The 15,992-nt window shown below is 55.5% G+C and overlaps 1 protein-coding gene across 1 annotated transcript; it reads right to left on the bottom strand.

Moving 5' to 3' along the window:
* Window positions 1-2,589: 2,589 nt before the first annotated feature.
* LONP1 (lon peptidase 1, mitochondrial) lies at window positions 2,590-15,273 on the bottom strand. Its single transcript, XM_061572313.1, is given in 17 exon segments — window positions 2,590-3,707; window positions 4,084-4,248; window positions 4,689-4,897; window positions 5,339-5,504; window positions 5,877-6,017; window positions 6,651-6,767; window positions 7,103-7,225; window positions 8,398-8,664; window positions 9,309-9,447; window positions 9,617-9,837; window positions 10,421-10,504; window positions 10,811-11,002; window positions 11,317-11,668; window positions 11,960-12,079; window positions 13,097-13,185; window positions 14,706-15,092; window positions 15,094-15,273. Coding segments are annotated over 17 exon segments (3,048 nt in total). The 5' UTR covers window positions 15,214-15,273; the 3' UTR covers window positions 2,590-3,551.
* Window positions 15,274-15,992: the final 719 nt, after the last annotated feature.

The following is a 15,992-nucleotide window of genomic DNA, read 5'->3' as shown; positions in this document are numbered from 1 at the left end:
AACAATATAAATACATGTTAAGAATAATTTACTAAATGAACTAAAAGTTTAATAAGCGGAAGCGAAAAAAATGTCCACAGGCTCAGAGAGCTCCATAATATCGGTGTTTTTTTTTGGTGTTAGAGATATCACGTAAATATAAGAAAGATCCATCTGAAATCTCGTGGAAGAGATTTCCATAGCCGGGGGGCTACACGTGAAGAAGCTCGGTCACCCATAGACCTCGAGCACATTGCGTGTGGCACAATATGCTGGGGAGCTAAATGATGACCCGTGTGTGTGGTGTCCGAGGGCTGCTAGGCTTCGAGAAAGCTTTAATATTCTCCCTTAGTGAAGGCTTCAGTGGTTTACTTTGTGGTGAATAAATTGCGCTACGTGGCCATAATCACACTACCGCACTGTCAGTGGTTCGTCTTTAATGTTATCAATGATCTCTGTCTCTACGAATCTCTATGCGTCTTTATGTATCTCTAAGTCTGTGCATTTATATGTGTACGTGTGTGTCTGTGGGTCTCTGTATTTCTATGAGTATTTGAAGAGAGGTATCTAGTATCTCTGTGGTTTTAACAATACGGTCTATAGTTTGGGCTGCGTGGCCACAATCTCACCACTCTGGCTTGTGTTTAATTTAACATTTATAAAAAAAAGATGTGCAGCATCGGCCTATTGATGTTCGAATGCGGTTTGATGGTTGTGTAATGGTAATAACTACTCGCTGTTCGGCGATCCGCGAGATAGCGGATCGAAAACTCAGTTTTCCCGCTTGGTAAACGGTCAGGGTCAACTGAGGTCATGTAGGATCCAAACGCCAGATTGGGAAGGACCAATCAGAAGGTTCCACAAGGTGGCCTGTGATTGGACGAACCCAGTCACGAACCAGTATAAAGGCCGGAGCGCTGAGAGCTCTGGGCAGTTCTGCCTGCACGAAGACTCAAGCCGGCTGAAGGCAGCTAGGACCCTGGGCCAAGTCTTCCAGCCCTTGTAAGGGCTGAGGCTCAGTGTAACCACTGGTCAAGGGAGAATAGGTCCTGGATAGGCAGGACCCTGGCTCCCAGCCTTCTCGCCCTTGTAGGTCTAGAATGAGGAGTTTCTTCTGTTTGGGTCTAGAATGAGGAGTTTGTTCTGTTTGGGTCTAGAATGAGAGGTTTGTTCTGTTTGGGTCTAGAATGAGGGGTTTGTTCTGTTTGGGTCTAGAATGAGAGGTTTATTCTGTTTGGGTCTAGAATGAGGGGTTTGTTTTGTTTGGGTCTAGAATGAGGGGTTTCTTCTGTTTGGGTCTAGAATGAGGTGTTTGTTATGTTTGGGTCTAGAATTAGGAGTTTATTGTTTGGGTCTAGAATGAGGGGTTTATTCTGTTTGGGTCTAGAATTAGGAGTTTTTTCTGTTTGGATCTAGAATTAGAGGTTTATTCTGTTTGTCCGCGTTGTTCCACTGCTCGCCACAAGCAGCATCCAGTACAACGGGGACCGTGATAGCATCTTCACGTGTCCTCCCCACGCCAACAGCCGTGATCTGTCCACTGCTGTGATGAATTTCTCTATCTCGTCGCTCCATCTCCACGTGGGGGGAGCTGCGTGTTTTTGTTCATGTTTCACAGCTGCCCCGCCAACGCAAAGTCTCCACACACACCGGCCCTTAACCTCTTCTTCCGACCGAAGCGGACTTTTTTTTCTTAAACAGTTAACACAACGGTGCCTGCGATGTGCGTCGTAATGAATGACCGTCGGGGTTTTTTGTTTGTTTTTAAATAAAATCAACGTTAACGTTTGCCAGGGCGTCACAAGGTGAAAGTGCTCAGCTCGCAAGTGGGCGTGGCCACGAGCGGAGGTGGTGACGTCACCAACGGTTGCCCCTTTTTTGGCGCGAAAATTTTAGGGTTTCCATGACGACGAGCCGTTACAAAGGACTTGAGCGCGCCAATGTCAGCAAATAAACAATAGTCGATAACAGTGTGGCCTTAAAATGAATATACGAAAGCCGATGTTTAGGGAAATGGGCCTCCAAAGCATACTTAAAAAAAATTCTTAACTGACGAGCATCTTTCAAATGACGGATGTCTTACAGAAGACGCATTCCGGAATACATCTCCATCTTCCGGAAGACGTCTTCCGGAATACTCTCCATGTTCCGGAAGACATCTTCCATCATTCTAAAAGACGTCTTCCGGAAGGTTTATGGCATCTTCCGGAAGACGTCTTCCTGTGAGACGGAAAACGTCTTCCGGAATACATCTCCATCTTCCGGAAGACGTCTTCCATCTTTCTGAAATCCACCTGAAGAAGACCGCTTGTGTTGCGATCGAAACGTCGTGGGTTTTTTGCTTTTAAAATGTTTACGTGACTTTACCGAAAGAAGCAAGAATATGACGAACGAGTGTTTTTATTTGCACTTGTGTACCACTGCCAACGCAGCATGATCACCAAATAATTTATGTAAAGATTCTGATTTTCACCAGAAATGCTCCATCACCAGCTATGCTCCATCTACTGCTGGATGGTCTTCCAAAGACGTCGCAACCCCCCGCGGTCCTTGGACGCAACGCTCCACCGAGGGCCTGCACGACGGCAGCAGCCAAGACACAAACAGGCACCTGATTCAGGTAATTTATTATAGATTAGACATCTTTACAATGTATATTTATCACTATCAGCTCATAATCCCTGTCTGCTCAGGCCGGGCTTAGCTCGCGGTTGCCCAATCGACACTTGACACAGTCGCCGTAGCGCAAACTACAGCAGCAGCATGGACACAGACCCACACCGAGACCTGTGACTCCACAATCTGCGAGGCCACACCGCCGCAGTGATGGGGCTGGGCTGGGGCAGGGTTGTGGCGGCGGCGGCGAGCTACGCCAGCGTTTGACCTCATCGCAGGTGCTGGGGGTCGGAGGCACCTACCACATCACTCATCGTGGACCCACTCGGGAAGGGGGGGGGGTGCAGGGGGTGCACGCTATAAAAACCGTACGAAACCGATTAATCAGGCGGTAGGTGCATACTAGGTGCGCGCAAGCGGAGCTAAAACTACATCGAGAGACTCTTTCTCAGAAACTCGACTTCCAAGGCCACGGCGCGGGACGCCCGCGTAGGTCGGCGTCCGACGATGGTGGCGATGGCGACAGCGATGGCATGCTGCGTGAACGATGACGTGAGGAAGCTGCGGGGCCACCGTAGCGTCGCTGACCCCGGCACGACGGAGGTACGAAGTGGAGTTCCTACGCAGCGTGTCCAGCTCAGCCGGGGTCGTGCTGGGCTCATAGGCAGAACGGCGACACAATGATGGACGGCCTTACGAGTCCACACAAAGGCCACCCGGCTACGGTTAAGGCCGGCTTAGTTGACCAGCCGAGCATCGGAGCAGTGACCACAGCCGATACGCTGCCCACTCCACCCTCGTGTCTCCACAACTCTACCAATGTCGCTCCACCTTCCCGCGCGGACGCCGCTTGTCGGTGGCTCGGTGAGCACCGCACCGGGCTCGGGTTCAAGTCTTTGGGCCGATTTGAGGCCAGGTTTGTGCGTGTGCGCGCGTGAGGGGGGTGGGGAGAGAGATCAGCTCTGCTCCGGCGGGAAGGCCACGCCAACGATCTGGCTGTAGTGGTCCACAAAGTGGACCTCAAGGCCCTCAGTGATGTACGACGCCAGGTCCGAGAAGTCCTTCCGGTTCTCCGCGGGTAGGATCATGCAGGTGACTCCCGCTCGCCGCGCCTGACGCACGCACACACGCGCGGGGGGGTGTGAGTTAAGAGTGCGGGTAAGGGTACACAATTGTGTAAGGGGGTACACCATGGTGGCGAGATGTTAACTACTTCGCCTGGTATACAGGAGGTTGTGGGTTCGATCCCAACCATGACTCCTGTATATTTGGACTTTGCATGTTCTCCTCGTGGTCACGTGGATTTTTTTCCAAGTCCTGAGATTTTTCCCTCCACATTTAGAAACATGCGTTTAGAGTATTTGGCCGCTATACATTTCCACACGACAAACCACTTCGTTGAGCTATCATTTGTACCCAGGTCGCTTCTGAAAAACAGCTACATAGCTCAGTGGGCCTTGGCTTGTAAAAAAATAAAAACAGACTCACCGCGATCGTCTTCTCCTTGATGCCGCCCACCGGGAGGATTTTGCCTGTGAGCGACACCTCCCCCGTCATGGCGAGGTCCTGCCGCACGGCGCGGCCCAGCGCCAGCGACAGCAGCGCCGTCACGATGGTGCAGCCGGCACTCGGCCCGTCCTTGGGCGTCGCACCCTGCGAGCGCACAATGATAAAGATTCCCCCGCATAGCCTTCAGCAGATCGTTGGGGCAAGTGCTGTTCACGAGCACCGATGAAGGCCGGCGTATGTATGTTGAAATTCTTTCGCATTGCACTGTAGACAACCAGAAGTACAACAAACTCAACACAAAAAGCAGTTGTAAAGAAATGAATTTTCAATCTAGATTTAAACGTTAATAGCTCTTTGAAGAGGGCCAGGACCATGCCTGGCCCGCTTTGTCCCTTAGCGACAATGTTTACACATCACACCAGATACCAATTTGTGACCGAGCCAACCTAGGGGAGGCACAGGTCTGGTTCAGGTATTCATCACAGACGTTGGCCTTGAGCAGGAATCGAATTCGGGTCACTGGGTTTGTACACACACCCACAAAGCATGCGCACGCGCCCACGCGCGCACCCACACAAATGTACCTCAGGCACGTGTAGGTGGAGGTGCGAGCTGGTGAGCGTCTCGTTGCCGGGATCGTGCTGCATGAGGAAGGAGCGTGCGAACGTGTACGCGATGCGCGCGCTCTCCTTCATCACGTCGCCCAGCTGCCCCGTCACCTCCAGCGTCCCTTCCTTGGTCTCGGGGTCGCGGGGTCGGCGCAGTGACGTCTCCACAAACAGCGTCGAGCCGCCTGCGGTCGGCGAGGTTGAGAACGCGGTTACAACGCGGTTACATCACGGTTGGGCGTCTGGAACTCAAACGAGCAGGCTATCGTAGTAAACGAGCGGGCTATCATGGTAAATGAGCGGGCTATCACGTGGTAACGAGCAGGCTGTCGTCTTGTGCCGCCGTCACGATCCAAATTTGCTAAATATAATTTTAAAAAATGACACCATAAATTAGTCAACGTGGAATCTCCTCCTATTAAGAAACCAGGGCAGGCTGCCCCTGTGACGATGGCCCTGCGCTGTAAGAACGATACCGCCCATACCACATTTACTATATAATCATTATTTTTGTTATCACGCTGGGGGAGACAGTGCTGTAGACTGTGACGGCGGTGGTGGGGGCGGTGGTGGGGGCAGCAGCGATGGGGGCGAAGGGAGAGAGTGGGGGGGCCTTTGCGACGCACCCATGGCGGTCCACGCCAGACCCATGACGACGCCGGGCGGCGTCACGTCGTACATGCGGTCCACGGTGAATACCGGCTTCCCCACAAAGTCCTGCAGGTTCCCGGTGTCCACGGTGACGCTCTCCGCATCACCCTCCACCAGCCGGAACGCGGCCTTCCGGAACACCTACACCACAACCGCCGCCACGACCGTCAACAACACCATCAATTACACATAGCCATCAGCGTCGTCAACACAAACACCACTACCATTGAAAACATGCCCTTTATGACACTACCCGAGCCGGAACGCGGCCTTCCGGAACACCGACACCACCACCGTCACCACCGTCACTACCAGCACCACTGTAACCAACACCAACAATCTCACACAGCCATCGGCATAAACATCAATACCACCACCAATGCCGTCACTGCCACAACCGCGATGACGAGCTTTCACTGGCCCTCCACTAGCCGGACCAAACTCCCTTTGCAGTACTCTCTCTGTCTCACTCTCTCTCACATGCAGCCCTCTGTCTCACCCTCACAATCTCACCTTCTCGATCTGCTTCTGCAGGTTGCGCACGCCGCTCTCCCTGCAGTACTGCCGGATGAGGATCGCGAGCGCGTCCGCCGTGATGGACGCCCGCCCGTCCGTGAGTCCCGTGCCTGTCTGCACCTGTGGCACCAGGTACTTCTACGGTGGGAGGGGGGGCGGAGAGGGGGTGGGAGATGTTGAGTTGTGCGCGCATGTTCAAGGTTGTGATGAAGTGTGTGAACGTGATGGTATGTGGGGAGCGGTGGTGCAGCGGTTAGTGCACTGCGCTACGAAACCGGCGACCCGAGTTCGATTCCAGCACATGACGACCACCAACCGCAGTGACGATTGTTTGAAGCGGTCCAGGGCCTCCCCTAGGTCGATTTAGCCCCAAATGAATACTTGATGTGGTGTGAACATCGCTATTGGGGAGAAAAAGGCACCCGGATGTGGTGCTGGCCACCTACCCCCTTGTGTGCCGTACCGGCTTTCATCGGTGCTCGCTAGCTGCACTTACCCTAACAGTCTGTTAAGGCTATACGGCGGGTCTTTGTCCGAGTGTGTGATGAAGCGTGGAGTGCGGTGGCGTGTGCGAGATGCGGTGTGTTCGGCAAGCTGTGGACTGCAACCGCGCGATGGCGTGCAGCTGCGCGTCACGGTACGCGTGTGCCAAGGTGTGTGTAGGACGCGCGCCCGTGACGAGGGTGCGTGTGTGTGTGTGTGTGTGCGTATGCGCGCAGTGGTTTGTGTGACGAGGCGAGTTCGACGAAGAGGTGGATGTGTGATAGTTGCCTCGGCGATAGCGAGCTTCTCCTGCGCCACGTATCCCGACACGGCGATCATCTCCATGCGGTCTCGCAGCGGCTCGGGGATCGTGTCCAGCACGTTCGCCGTGCAGATGAACAGCACCTTGGGAGAAGGTGGGTCAATGGGTCAGGGGTCAAGTCAATCCACGGGTCAGCCAGTCAAGCATCAAGGTGCGATCCAGACCCCAATGCCTGTATATTTGGAGTTCTTCCCATGGTCGTATGGATTTTTTTCAAGGTCTTCCGGGTTTCCCTGCATATTTTGTCTGCTATAAATGTCCACGTGACAAGCCACTTTGTTGAACTATTATTTGTGGCCAGGTCGCTTCTGAAAGAGCTATGTAGCTCAGTGGGCCTTAACTGGTAAAATAAAAGTAGTAATAGTTTGATGGAGGGAGGTGGAAGGTCACCAGGGGTCACGGGGTCAAGCGGCCTCACCTTGGAGAGGTCGATGGTCACATCGAGGTAGTGGTCCAGGAAGTTGGCATTCTGCTCGGGGTCCAGCAGCTCGAGCAGCGCAGACGACGGGTCGCCCTGGTAACCGCGGCCAATCTTGTCCACCTGGTCGCCGTGGAAACGGGCACAGCGACCACGTTACCGGAGGAACGCATTCTCGTGGAGTGGCACTCGGCTAAGCAAATGGGACCTCGAATCTGATAAATATATCGGGGAAAAAGAATGAATTCAAGATCCTTATAGAAATAAACACTGTGAAAATAATTTTAATTGGAATTAGTCCATTGCTTTAAATCTTTTCACACAACTGGTGCACGTGGCATGAATGCCAGGCATGACGTGCGCCATGCGTTCCTGTTCTATTTACGAGCTGTGAAATCTGTTCCTTTGCGGAGGCCGAGTCGATCTAGGGGAGGCCCAAGACCAGTTCAGGTAATCGTCGCCAGTGTTGGTCGTGAGTGGAATCGAACTTGGGTCATCGGGTTCTCTAGCGCAGCGCACTAACCGCTACACAGACAACAAAGACAAAGATCCCCCTTGTAGCCTTAATGGACTGTAGGGGCAAGTGCTGTTAGCGAGCACCTATGAAGGCCGGCATGGCACACGAAGGGGTGGGTGGCCAACACCACGCCTGGCCACCTTTGTCTCCCTAGTGGTGACGTTTACACATCGCACGAGGTACTCATTTGAAACTGAGTCGACTTAGGGGAGGCCCAGGACAGATAATAGTCACTGGTGATGGCTGTGAGCGGGAATCAAACCGTACGTACACACAACATGCTCTGTGGGGGTGACATCACCCCCACAGCGCTTGTGCCAGGCCAGGTGCACTTTGAGGCCACGTGAAGTGTGGAAGGCTTGCTGACTGGAGGTCACGGTACAGGCCCAGCTGCCATGGGTTGACTAAGATGACTGGCTGATGCCCCAGCTGTGCCCCCTACTGTGCCAACTTGCTGTATTTTATCCATCCGGCACTCCGCTCGTTGGTGTGAGCGTCGCTCCACCGCCCTCCGTTGTTGTTGGAGGGCGACTGCCTCCAACTGACCAGTAGCGTCCTTCACGAGCCTTCTCCATAGAGGCCGATCTTGACACCGCTTGTACCAGTCATCAGCAAGTCCACTCAGCTCCACATTCTCCTGTACCACATCACTCCATCTCTTCTCCATCCCGTGTCATGCCCATTTAGCCCCCTCTCTCCAGCCAAACAGAAGCTGCTTGGGCATGCGGTGGTTGGGCATGAGCACACACATACACATACACACGCACAGGGTTCTCACCTCGTCGATGAGGATGAGCGGGTTCTCCGTCTTGGTCTTTTTCAGGCACTGGATGATCTTGCCGGGCATGGCGCCCACGTAGGTGCGGCGGTGCCCCTTGATCTCGGCCACGTCCGTCATGCCGCCCACGCTGAAGCGGAAGTACTCGCGGTTGAGCGCGCGGGCGATGGAGCGTGCGATCGACGTCTTCCCCACGCCGGGGGGGCCGTGGAAGCACAGGATCTTGCCCTGCGTCGTGCCGCGGAGATGGCTCACGGCGATGAACTCCTGCGTACGTGCGTGTGTGTACGTGAGTGTGTGTGTACGCGCACGTACGGTAGGTAGTGGGGGCGGGGGGTAGAGTGAGATCAGGGTGGGCGAAAGCTGCGTGTGTACTCGCGCGCGTGTGTTTGTACACTATGGGGAGAGATGGTGCAGTGGTTTGCGCACTGCGCTACAAACCCAATGACCCGAATTCGATTCCCATTAACGGCCAACACCAGTGACGATTATTGTTAAGGCTAGATGGGGGATCTGTGTCTTTGTGTACACTGAGCAGTGGTGCGGTGGTTGGTTAGCCCACTGCGCTACAAACCCGGCCACTCAAGTTTGATTCTCGCTCACAATCAACATCGGTGACGATTCTCTGAAACGGTTCTTGTTGTGGTTGTTGTGCTTGTGGTGTATTTGTTGTTGTGCTTGTGGTGTATTTGTTGTTGTGCTTGTGGTGTATTTGTTGTTGTGCTTGTGGTGTATTTGTTGTTGTGCTTGTGGTGTATTTGTTGTTGTGCTTGTGGTGTATTTGTTGTTGTGGTGTATTTGTTGTTGTGGTGTATTTGTTGTTGTGCTTGTGGTGTATTTGTTGTTGTGGTGTATTTGTTGTTGTGCTTGTGGTGTATTTGCTCCGTGGTGGCGGGGGCTGTGGTCCCCACCAGGATGCGGGCCTTGATGTCATCCATGCCGTAGTGGTCCTGCTCCAGGACTTCGCGCGCTCGCCCGATCTTTAGCGTCTCCTCGCTCACGCGGCCCCACGGCACGCTCGTCAGCCAGTCCAGGTAGTTCCTCGTCACACTGAGGGCATCATACGTACCACATCATACCAACATCATAAAGACAGAGATTTAACGTGTAGCTGTAACAGACTGATTGTCGTTGTAACGTGACCCCCGTGCCCCGACTGGACACGTGTTAAAAAAAGCTCCATAGCTCATCGGATTCTCCCGTGCGCCGCTGCCCTCACTTGAACTCGGAGGAGTGGTTGTCGAGCAGCGCCAGCTTGCTCAGCTCCTCCTCGATGACGGGGACGACGTGGGGCGGCACCACGAGGTGGGAGAGGCGCTCGCGCATGCGCTCCGCGATGGCGTCCTTGTCGTCCTTCTCCAGGCCCAGCTCCTTCTTGATGATCTTCAGCTGCTCCTGCAGCAGGTACTTCCTGTGCGTCTGCTTGATCTTCTCCTCCACCTGCGAGGGCGGCAGCGGCAGCGTCGTGTTGAGGAAGACGCAGCAGGGAGAGGGTCGGGCGTTGGGTGGGGGGGGTCTACACGCGTGGCGACCTGCGATCCCACGCTGGGGAGAGGAGGGGGCCGCCCCTCTGAGGCCGTGCCCCCACCCCCACGACAGACGCCCAGGGGGGCCCCGAGGAAGTGGGAAGAGGCCTCGAGGAGGAGGGGGGCAAGGGCCGCATGGGAGCCGAGCCGCTGGGAGGGGAGGACGCGGTGGGGGCCAGCGACGAGGTGTTGATGGTCGAGGTGGAGAACGTGGTGGGTGCATCGCGAGTTGGGAGATGGCGGTACCAGCAAAGTGTGGACTGATATCATCATTGCCTTCTGTATGGGATCGAGTGTTGCCCCCTTGCTCAAAAATGATTTGCTGAAAACATCCTAATCTATGCGCGCCTCCGTGTGTACCGTTTTGTATGTGATGCAGTCACAGTACGTGTTTGATGACGAAAATAATCGTTGTCATTATGAAATAATGAGTGGGGAGAGAGGCTGAGAGAGAGAGACAGAGGGTAGAAAGAGACCGGGAGAGCCGGGCTTCTCACCTCTCGCCCGAGCCTCTGCTGGAGTTTGCTCAGCTCAAATTCCTTCTTCAGCAGTGACAGCGCCTTGTACAGCCTCTTGGGGATCTGTTAACGCTCACACGCGAGTGAAAGTGTGTACGGGCACGCGAGTGTGTGTGCGAGCACGCGAGTGTGTGTGCGCATGCGAGCAGGAGTACGCGATCGCAAGGACACACGGGTCGACACGGAGAGACAAACCGTCGCACGGGAGACAGGGACGTGGTGACACACGGACACGATGACGTGCGAGTGCCGACGTAACAGCTGCTCGCCCCAAGAGCCTGCTAAAGGCTGCATGGTTAGGGGAGGCAGATCTTAGTCTCTGCGTAATATCCCCGCGCTCCCAACCCCCCCACCCCACCCCCAGCTCACGTTGGTCTCCTCCAGCACGTCCTGCAGCTCGTGCGACTCTGCCCCGGTCAGCGCCGCCCCCATGTCACTCAGGTAGATGGGGTTGTCGATGACGCGCTGCCCGGCCTGCATCATCTGCACCACCGACTCGCGGTACAGCGGGTTCAGCGCGATGATGTCACGGATCGTCTTCACGATCTCCGCCGTCAGGGCCTGGCGCACGGGGACAACAACGAGAGACGCGGGGAGGCGGGGAGACACACACGAGACAAGGAGGCACGTGAACACGTGCAAGCAGCGCGCCCAGACACACACAGTCACAGTTGCATTTCAAGACCTCTCAACAATCGCCATTTGCGGTATCTCTGAGAACTCCTACTGACCCGCCCTTACTGGACATCTGTGAAAAAGAGCTTTATAGCTCATCGGATACCTCCAGTATGAATAAAGATTCTGATTCTGACCTATCTGACCTATCTCTCCGTGAAACCTGTGCCCGTTTGGCGCGAGCTCTCAACGCGACGCACCTTGACCTCCTCGGTGTGCGTGAACTCCTCGTGCACCACGTTCTCCACCTCCACCATCAGCACCTCCTCGCTCGCCCCCCCCGCGTCCTCCCCTCCCAGCGGCTCCACCCCCACGGGGCCCGTGCCCCCCCCCACCGCCGCCTCCTCCACCACCTCTTCGGGGCCCCCCGGGGCGCCAGGCGCGGGGGGCACGGTCTCCAAGGGTCGCCCGCCCCTCTCCCGGCGCCAGCGTCGACCCCGGGGTCGCCCTTCCTGCTCGGGGTCGCCCGGGGTCGCGGTCTCGTCCGCTTCTGCCTGCGGGGTCATGACCATCATCTCGGGGTCGGCGTCGAGCGCGCGTGTGATCCGGATCCTGGGGGGCAGATGGGTTGGGAGGGGGCAGCGTGGTCACCGATGACTGCGCTCGTTAAAATTGGTTTTCATTCATCACCTTCAGCCGTGGTCGATCCACTGCTGGATGAAGCTTCCTCAAGCCTCCGCCACCATCTACTAAGGTTTAATTCGCGTGAAGGAATGCTGCTGGATAACATTGGTATGTAAAGCGAATATGCCGATGGTCCCAGTGATACCACCAACAGTAGCGGTGTGACGCGAGTGCGGCCCTACCCCCGGTGTTAACGGTGTGACACGAGTGTGGTCCTACCGCCGGTGGCCCATGACGATCATGCGCAGCTTGTCGCCCAGGTCCTGCATCTCGTGGATCTGGACGAACGTCCCCACGGGGTGGATCTCGTCCAGACTGCTCACCGCGTCCGCCTCGTTACTGCACAGAGACACGCGCAATCACAAAGACCCCCCCCCCGTATAACCTCAACCGACTTTTCGGAAAATGAACGTACGTTGAATTTCTTTCGCACAGTACATAGCCAACTGTGCTAATCGGAGGTGCGAAAAGTGTTCTTAGTGTGCACAAATGAAGGCCGGGACGGCACATGGGGTGGGTCGCCAGCACCACGCCCGGCCACCTTTTTCTCCCCAATGGCGATGTTTACACACCGCACCAGGTTCTCATTTGAGGCTGAGTCGATCTAGGGGAGGGCCGGTTTGCTCAGGTAGCTGGGTTGATGGTGCAGCGCGCTAACCACTGCACCACCGCTCCCCACACACACACACACCATCAGAGCTCCTCCGGCACACACGCACTCACACAGTAGACACACGGGTGGTGATTGCCATGCAATGAACACCCAAGCAGCAGGATGTGATGCAATAACACCCCCTGCTGTGGATACGACGCTAATCAATAGACCTCAGAAGCAGTGGTGAGGCCATTCTCTGTAACACGGGGTGCTACGTTGCTATCTTTGGTGACAACAGGGCACCGATTTGCCTACGGGTGGCATATAGCTAAACGATGTTTGTGATACTGCATGGGCAGTGGTGCACAAGCACAAACAACATTATCTCAACACATTCGTCAACACCCTACATTTCAGGCAAAGCCCCCTTCTTCATAGCAGACAAATGGGATATACTCGAACATAGATTGGGATAACTCTGTGCTGGTGGTGTTAAGGGTGGTGGGGGTGGTGGTAGTGGTAGTGGTGGGGGTGTTGGTAGTGGTGGCGGTGGTGGTGTTGGGGGTGGTGTTGGGGGTTTGGGGGTGGTGTTGGTGGGGGTGACGGGGGTGGTGGTGGTGGTGACAGGGGTGGTGGTGGTAGTGACCGGGGGTGGTGTTGGTGGGGGTGACGGGGGAGGTGGGGGTGATGGTGTTGAGGGTGGTGGGGGTGACAGGGGTGATGGTGATGGGGTTGATGGGGGTGGTGGTGGTCTCTCACACCTGTCCTCTCGCTTGAGGAAGACCCCCGCGTAGGGCTGCGCGAGCCGAACCTTCCTCCTCAACAGCTCCATCAGCTCCTTGTTCTTCACCTACACGGGCAAAAAAAAACAAAGACCCCCCGTATAGCCATGAACAGACTGTTGGGACAAGTGCTGTTAGCGAGCACCTATGAAGCCCAGCACGGCACACAGGGGATGGGTGATCAGCATCACATCCGGCGATGTTCACACACCACACCAGGTACTCATTTGAGGCTCAGTCGACGTAGGGGAGGCCCAGGACCGTTTCAGATAATTGTCACTGGTGTTGGCTGTGAGCGGGAAGCGAACTCGGGTCGCTGGGTTCTTAGAGCAGCGAACTAACCGCTGCACTACCACCTTCACGGGCACACGCGTAAACACAGACATCACTATTCCTCACCACCACGAGATGTTGCAAACTATCAACGCCCAACCCCAGCATTAACCACTCACCACCAAGAGCCATCACAACCAGCATCCTCAAACAAATAAATTAAATCACGACGTTTCGGAGTCAACACAAGCCTCCGTCTTCAGGTGAAACCGTCATTCTATCAATTTTGATACAGCAATTTTGACTTTACCGAAAACAACAAAGAGTATGAATCATTGCAGTTACGAAAGCTTCAAATCTAGAATCTTCAAGATCATTACCCTGAGTCATCATCACGAGTCGTCACCAAACAAAGATACCCCATAGAGCCTTAACAGAAACTGGATTTCTCCACTAATCTGGCTGCCGCCCGATACCGGTTGTAATTACGAGCGAAAGGTCGTACTCAGATTGTAAATGCTGTGGCTTTGCTCTCCAACACACTGGTGTGCTGTACTAGTAACGAATTGTCACGTTCTGTTTACGTGACAAACCTTACTAATTGGCTGTGTCGGGTGGTGGCGGGTTTAACGACACATTTATATTTACGCGATCCAACCCAAAGAAAAAAAACTGTTATGGATATTTGTCGCGAAAGCCTACTACAGTACGTGTTAAACAGCCTTAACAGACTGAAAGGGCAAGTGCCGTTAGCAAGCGCCTACGAAGGCCGGCACGGCACAAGAGGGGGTGGGTGGCCAGCACCACCACAACCAGCACCACCACAACCAGCACCACCACAGCCAGCACCACCACAGCCAGCACCACCACAACCAGCACCATCATTACCCCGAGTCATCGCCACCACGAGCCACCAGCTCCCACTCACCACTCTCCACCTCGACCACACCGCACTCGTCACTCGGCGTAGATTTACCATCAACAAACACAAACCACCCCCGCGGTGCAAGCGAGAGGACGAGGTGGTGAAAGTCAACAGTTGGGAGGGCAGATCATTCTAGAAGGTGGCGGAGTGTCAGTGAGTGTGGAAGATGTTTGAAGGGTACTGGGGGGCGCTGCGGGTGAGAGAGAATACGGGATGAGTGTTGGAAGGTGTCATTGAGCGTGGACGGAGCGACGAGTGCTGACCGCACCTCCCACTAGCACGGCTGGCTCCGTACGGTGCGAACAAAGTTCAACACACACGAGCGAGAATGACAGCACAAGCAGAGAGCTGGAGAGAGTGTGTGTATGTGGGGAGCCCAGGAGCCTTCACCTCGATGATCTTGATGAAGCGCGGGAACACGGGGTTGCGAGACACCGCGATCGCGGGCACGTTGGGGAACACTTCTGGGACCACGAGCGTCGCCAGCGCCGTGATCCCGGGCGAGGAGAAGGCGGCACCGCCACCACCACCACCGCCGTCCCCGCTCCCCGCCTCCTCGCCGCCGCCAGAACCCTCGGCCGCATCGTCTCCCCCGAGGCCTCGAGCCCCGCGGTCGCCTCCCTCGCTCCGCCCGGACGCGAGGCGCCGCGGCGGGCGGTGCGGCCATCCCAACTCGGTGACCCCGCGCGGCCTCTGCCCGACGCCTCCGTGCGGGGCCCCGCAAGACGCCGCCGGCGACGGCGCGGCCGAGCTCAGGGCCCGCACGCAGCGCGACGTCCTGAGCCGCGGCTCCACGGCGCGGCCGGCAGAGCGACGGTCCCCGCGGAGGTGCGAGCCCCAGCAGCCGTAGCCCCGAGCGCGACCCGCCGCGAAGCGAAGCACCAAACATCGCCGCCATGCCGACTCTCGTCCACAACGCACGCACGTGGGTGCCGGGCTCCGGGTGGAAACACGAACGGGGTGGGGGGGTGGGGCCCCGAAACGGTTCCGGGCCGCGGTGACGCAACCGCGGAGCAACTGCGGGTGACGTAACGCGGGAAGCGGCCACGTGGTCAGTGGAGCCCCGAGGCTGCCACTCCGTCATCGTCCCGTCTGTCTCCCCCATTGGGAAATTCCACGTTCCTATGGCGGGGGCGAGTTGATACATCTGATACGCACCGTTGGTTTCCCGAAAAAAAGTCCTTATTTTACCTATCCCGTAGAGATGATGATGATGAGTCGGCATACCTGTCAACCCATGTGGTTGAAGCCGTATTCTTGTACAAGCAAATTGAGTGTCCAGGTTCCATACGGCGCAGAGCCGTTTCGAATTGCAACTTTCAATTCGTGAAAAAAACATTTATTTGTGTTTCTCCCTTGCGATGGAACTTTGTAGGATGACGTTGAGACACGGGGTGACCAATAGGGTCTGACTTGGTCTCTAATAAGGTCGGGGCACTGATAAGGGGTTGACAGGGATGCGAGTCAACTCCACACCAACAACCTTTGTTTGCACTCGCGACCTTTGGGGCCGTCCATAAATGACGTCACGCACCTGGGGGGGGGGGGTGAGACATTTGTGACGAGGTGTGACGAGGGGGTGGGTTGAGAAATGTGACGTCACATCAACTTAAATATAGACAACACATTCTACTTAATTATACTTTTTTAAATAAATGTTTCCTCCGACAACATCAG

The sequence above is a fragment of the Lethenteron reissneri genome, chromosome 50 (assembly GCF_015708825.2).
Source record: "Lethenteron reissneri isolate LAM-NWPU_2019-01 chromosome 50, ASM1570882v1, whole genome shotgun sequence".
Taxonomy (NCBI): Eukaryota; Metazoa; Chordata; class Hyperoartia; order Petromyzontiformes; family Petromyzontidae; genus Lethenteron; species Lethenteron reissneri.
The sequence above is the reverse complement of the archived record's forward strand: the minus strand, read 5'-3'. Positions and strand labels throughout refer to the sequence as shown.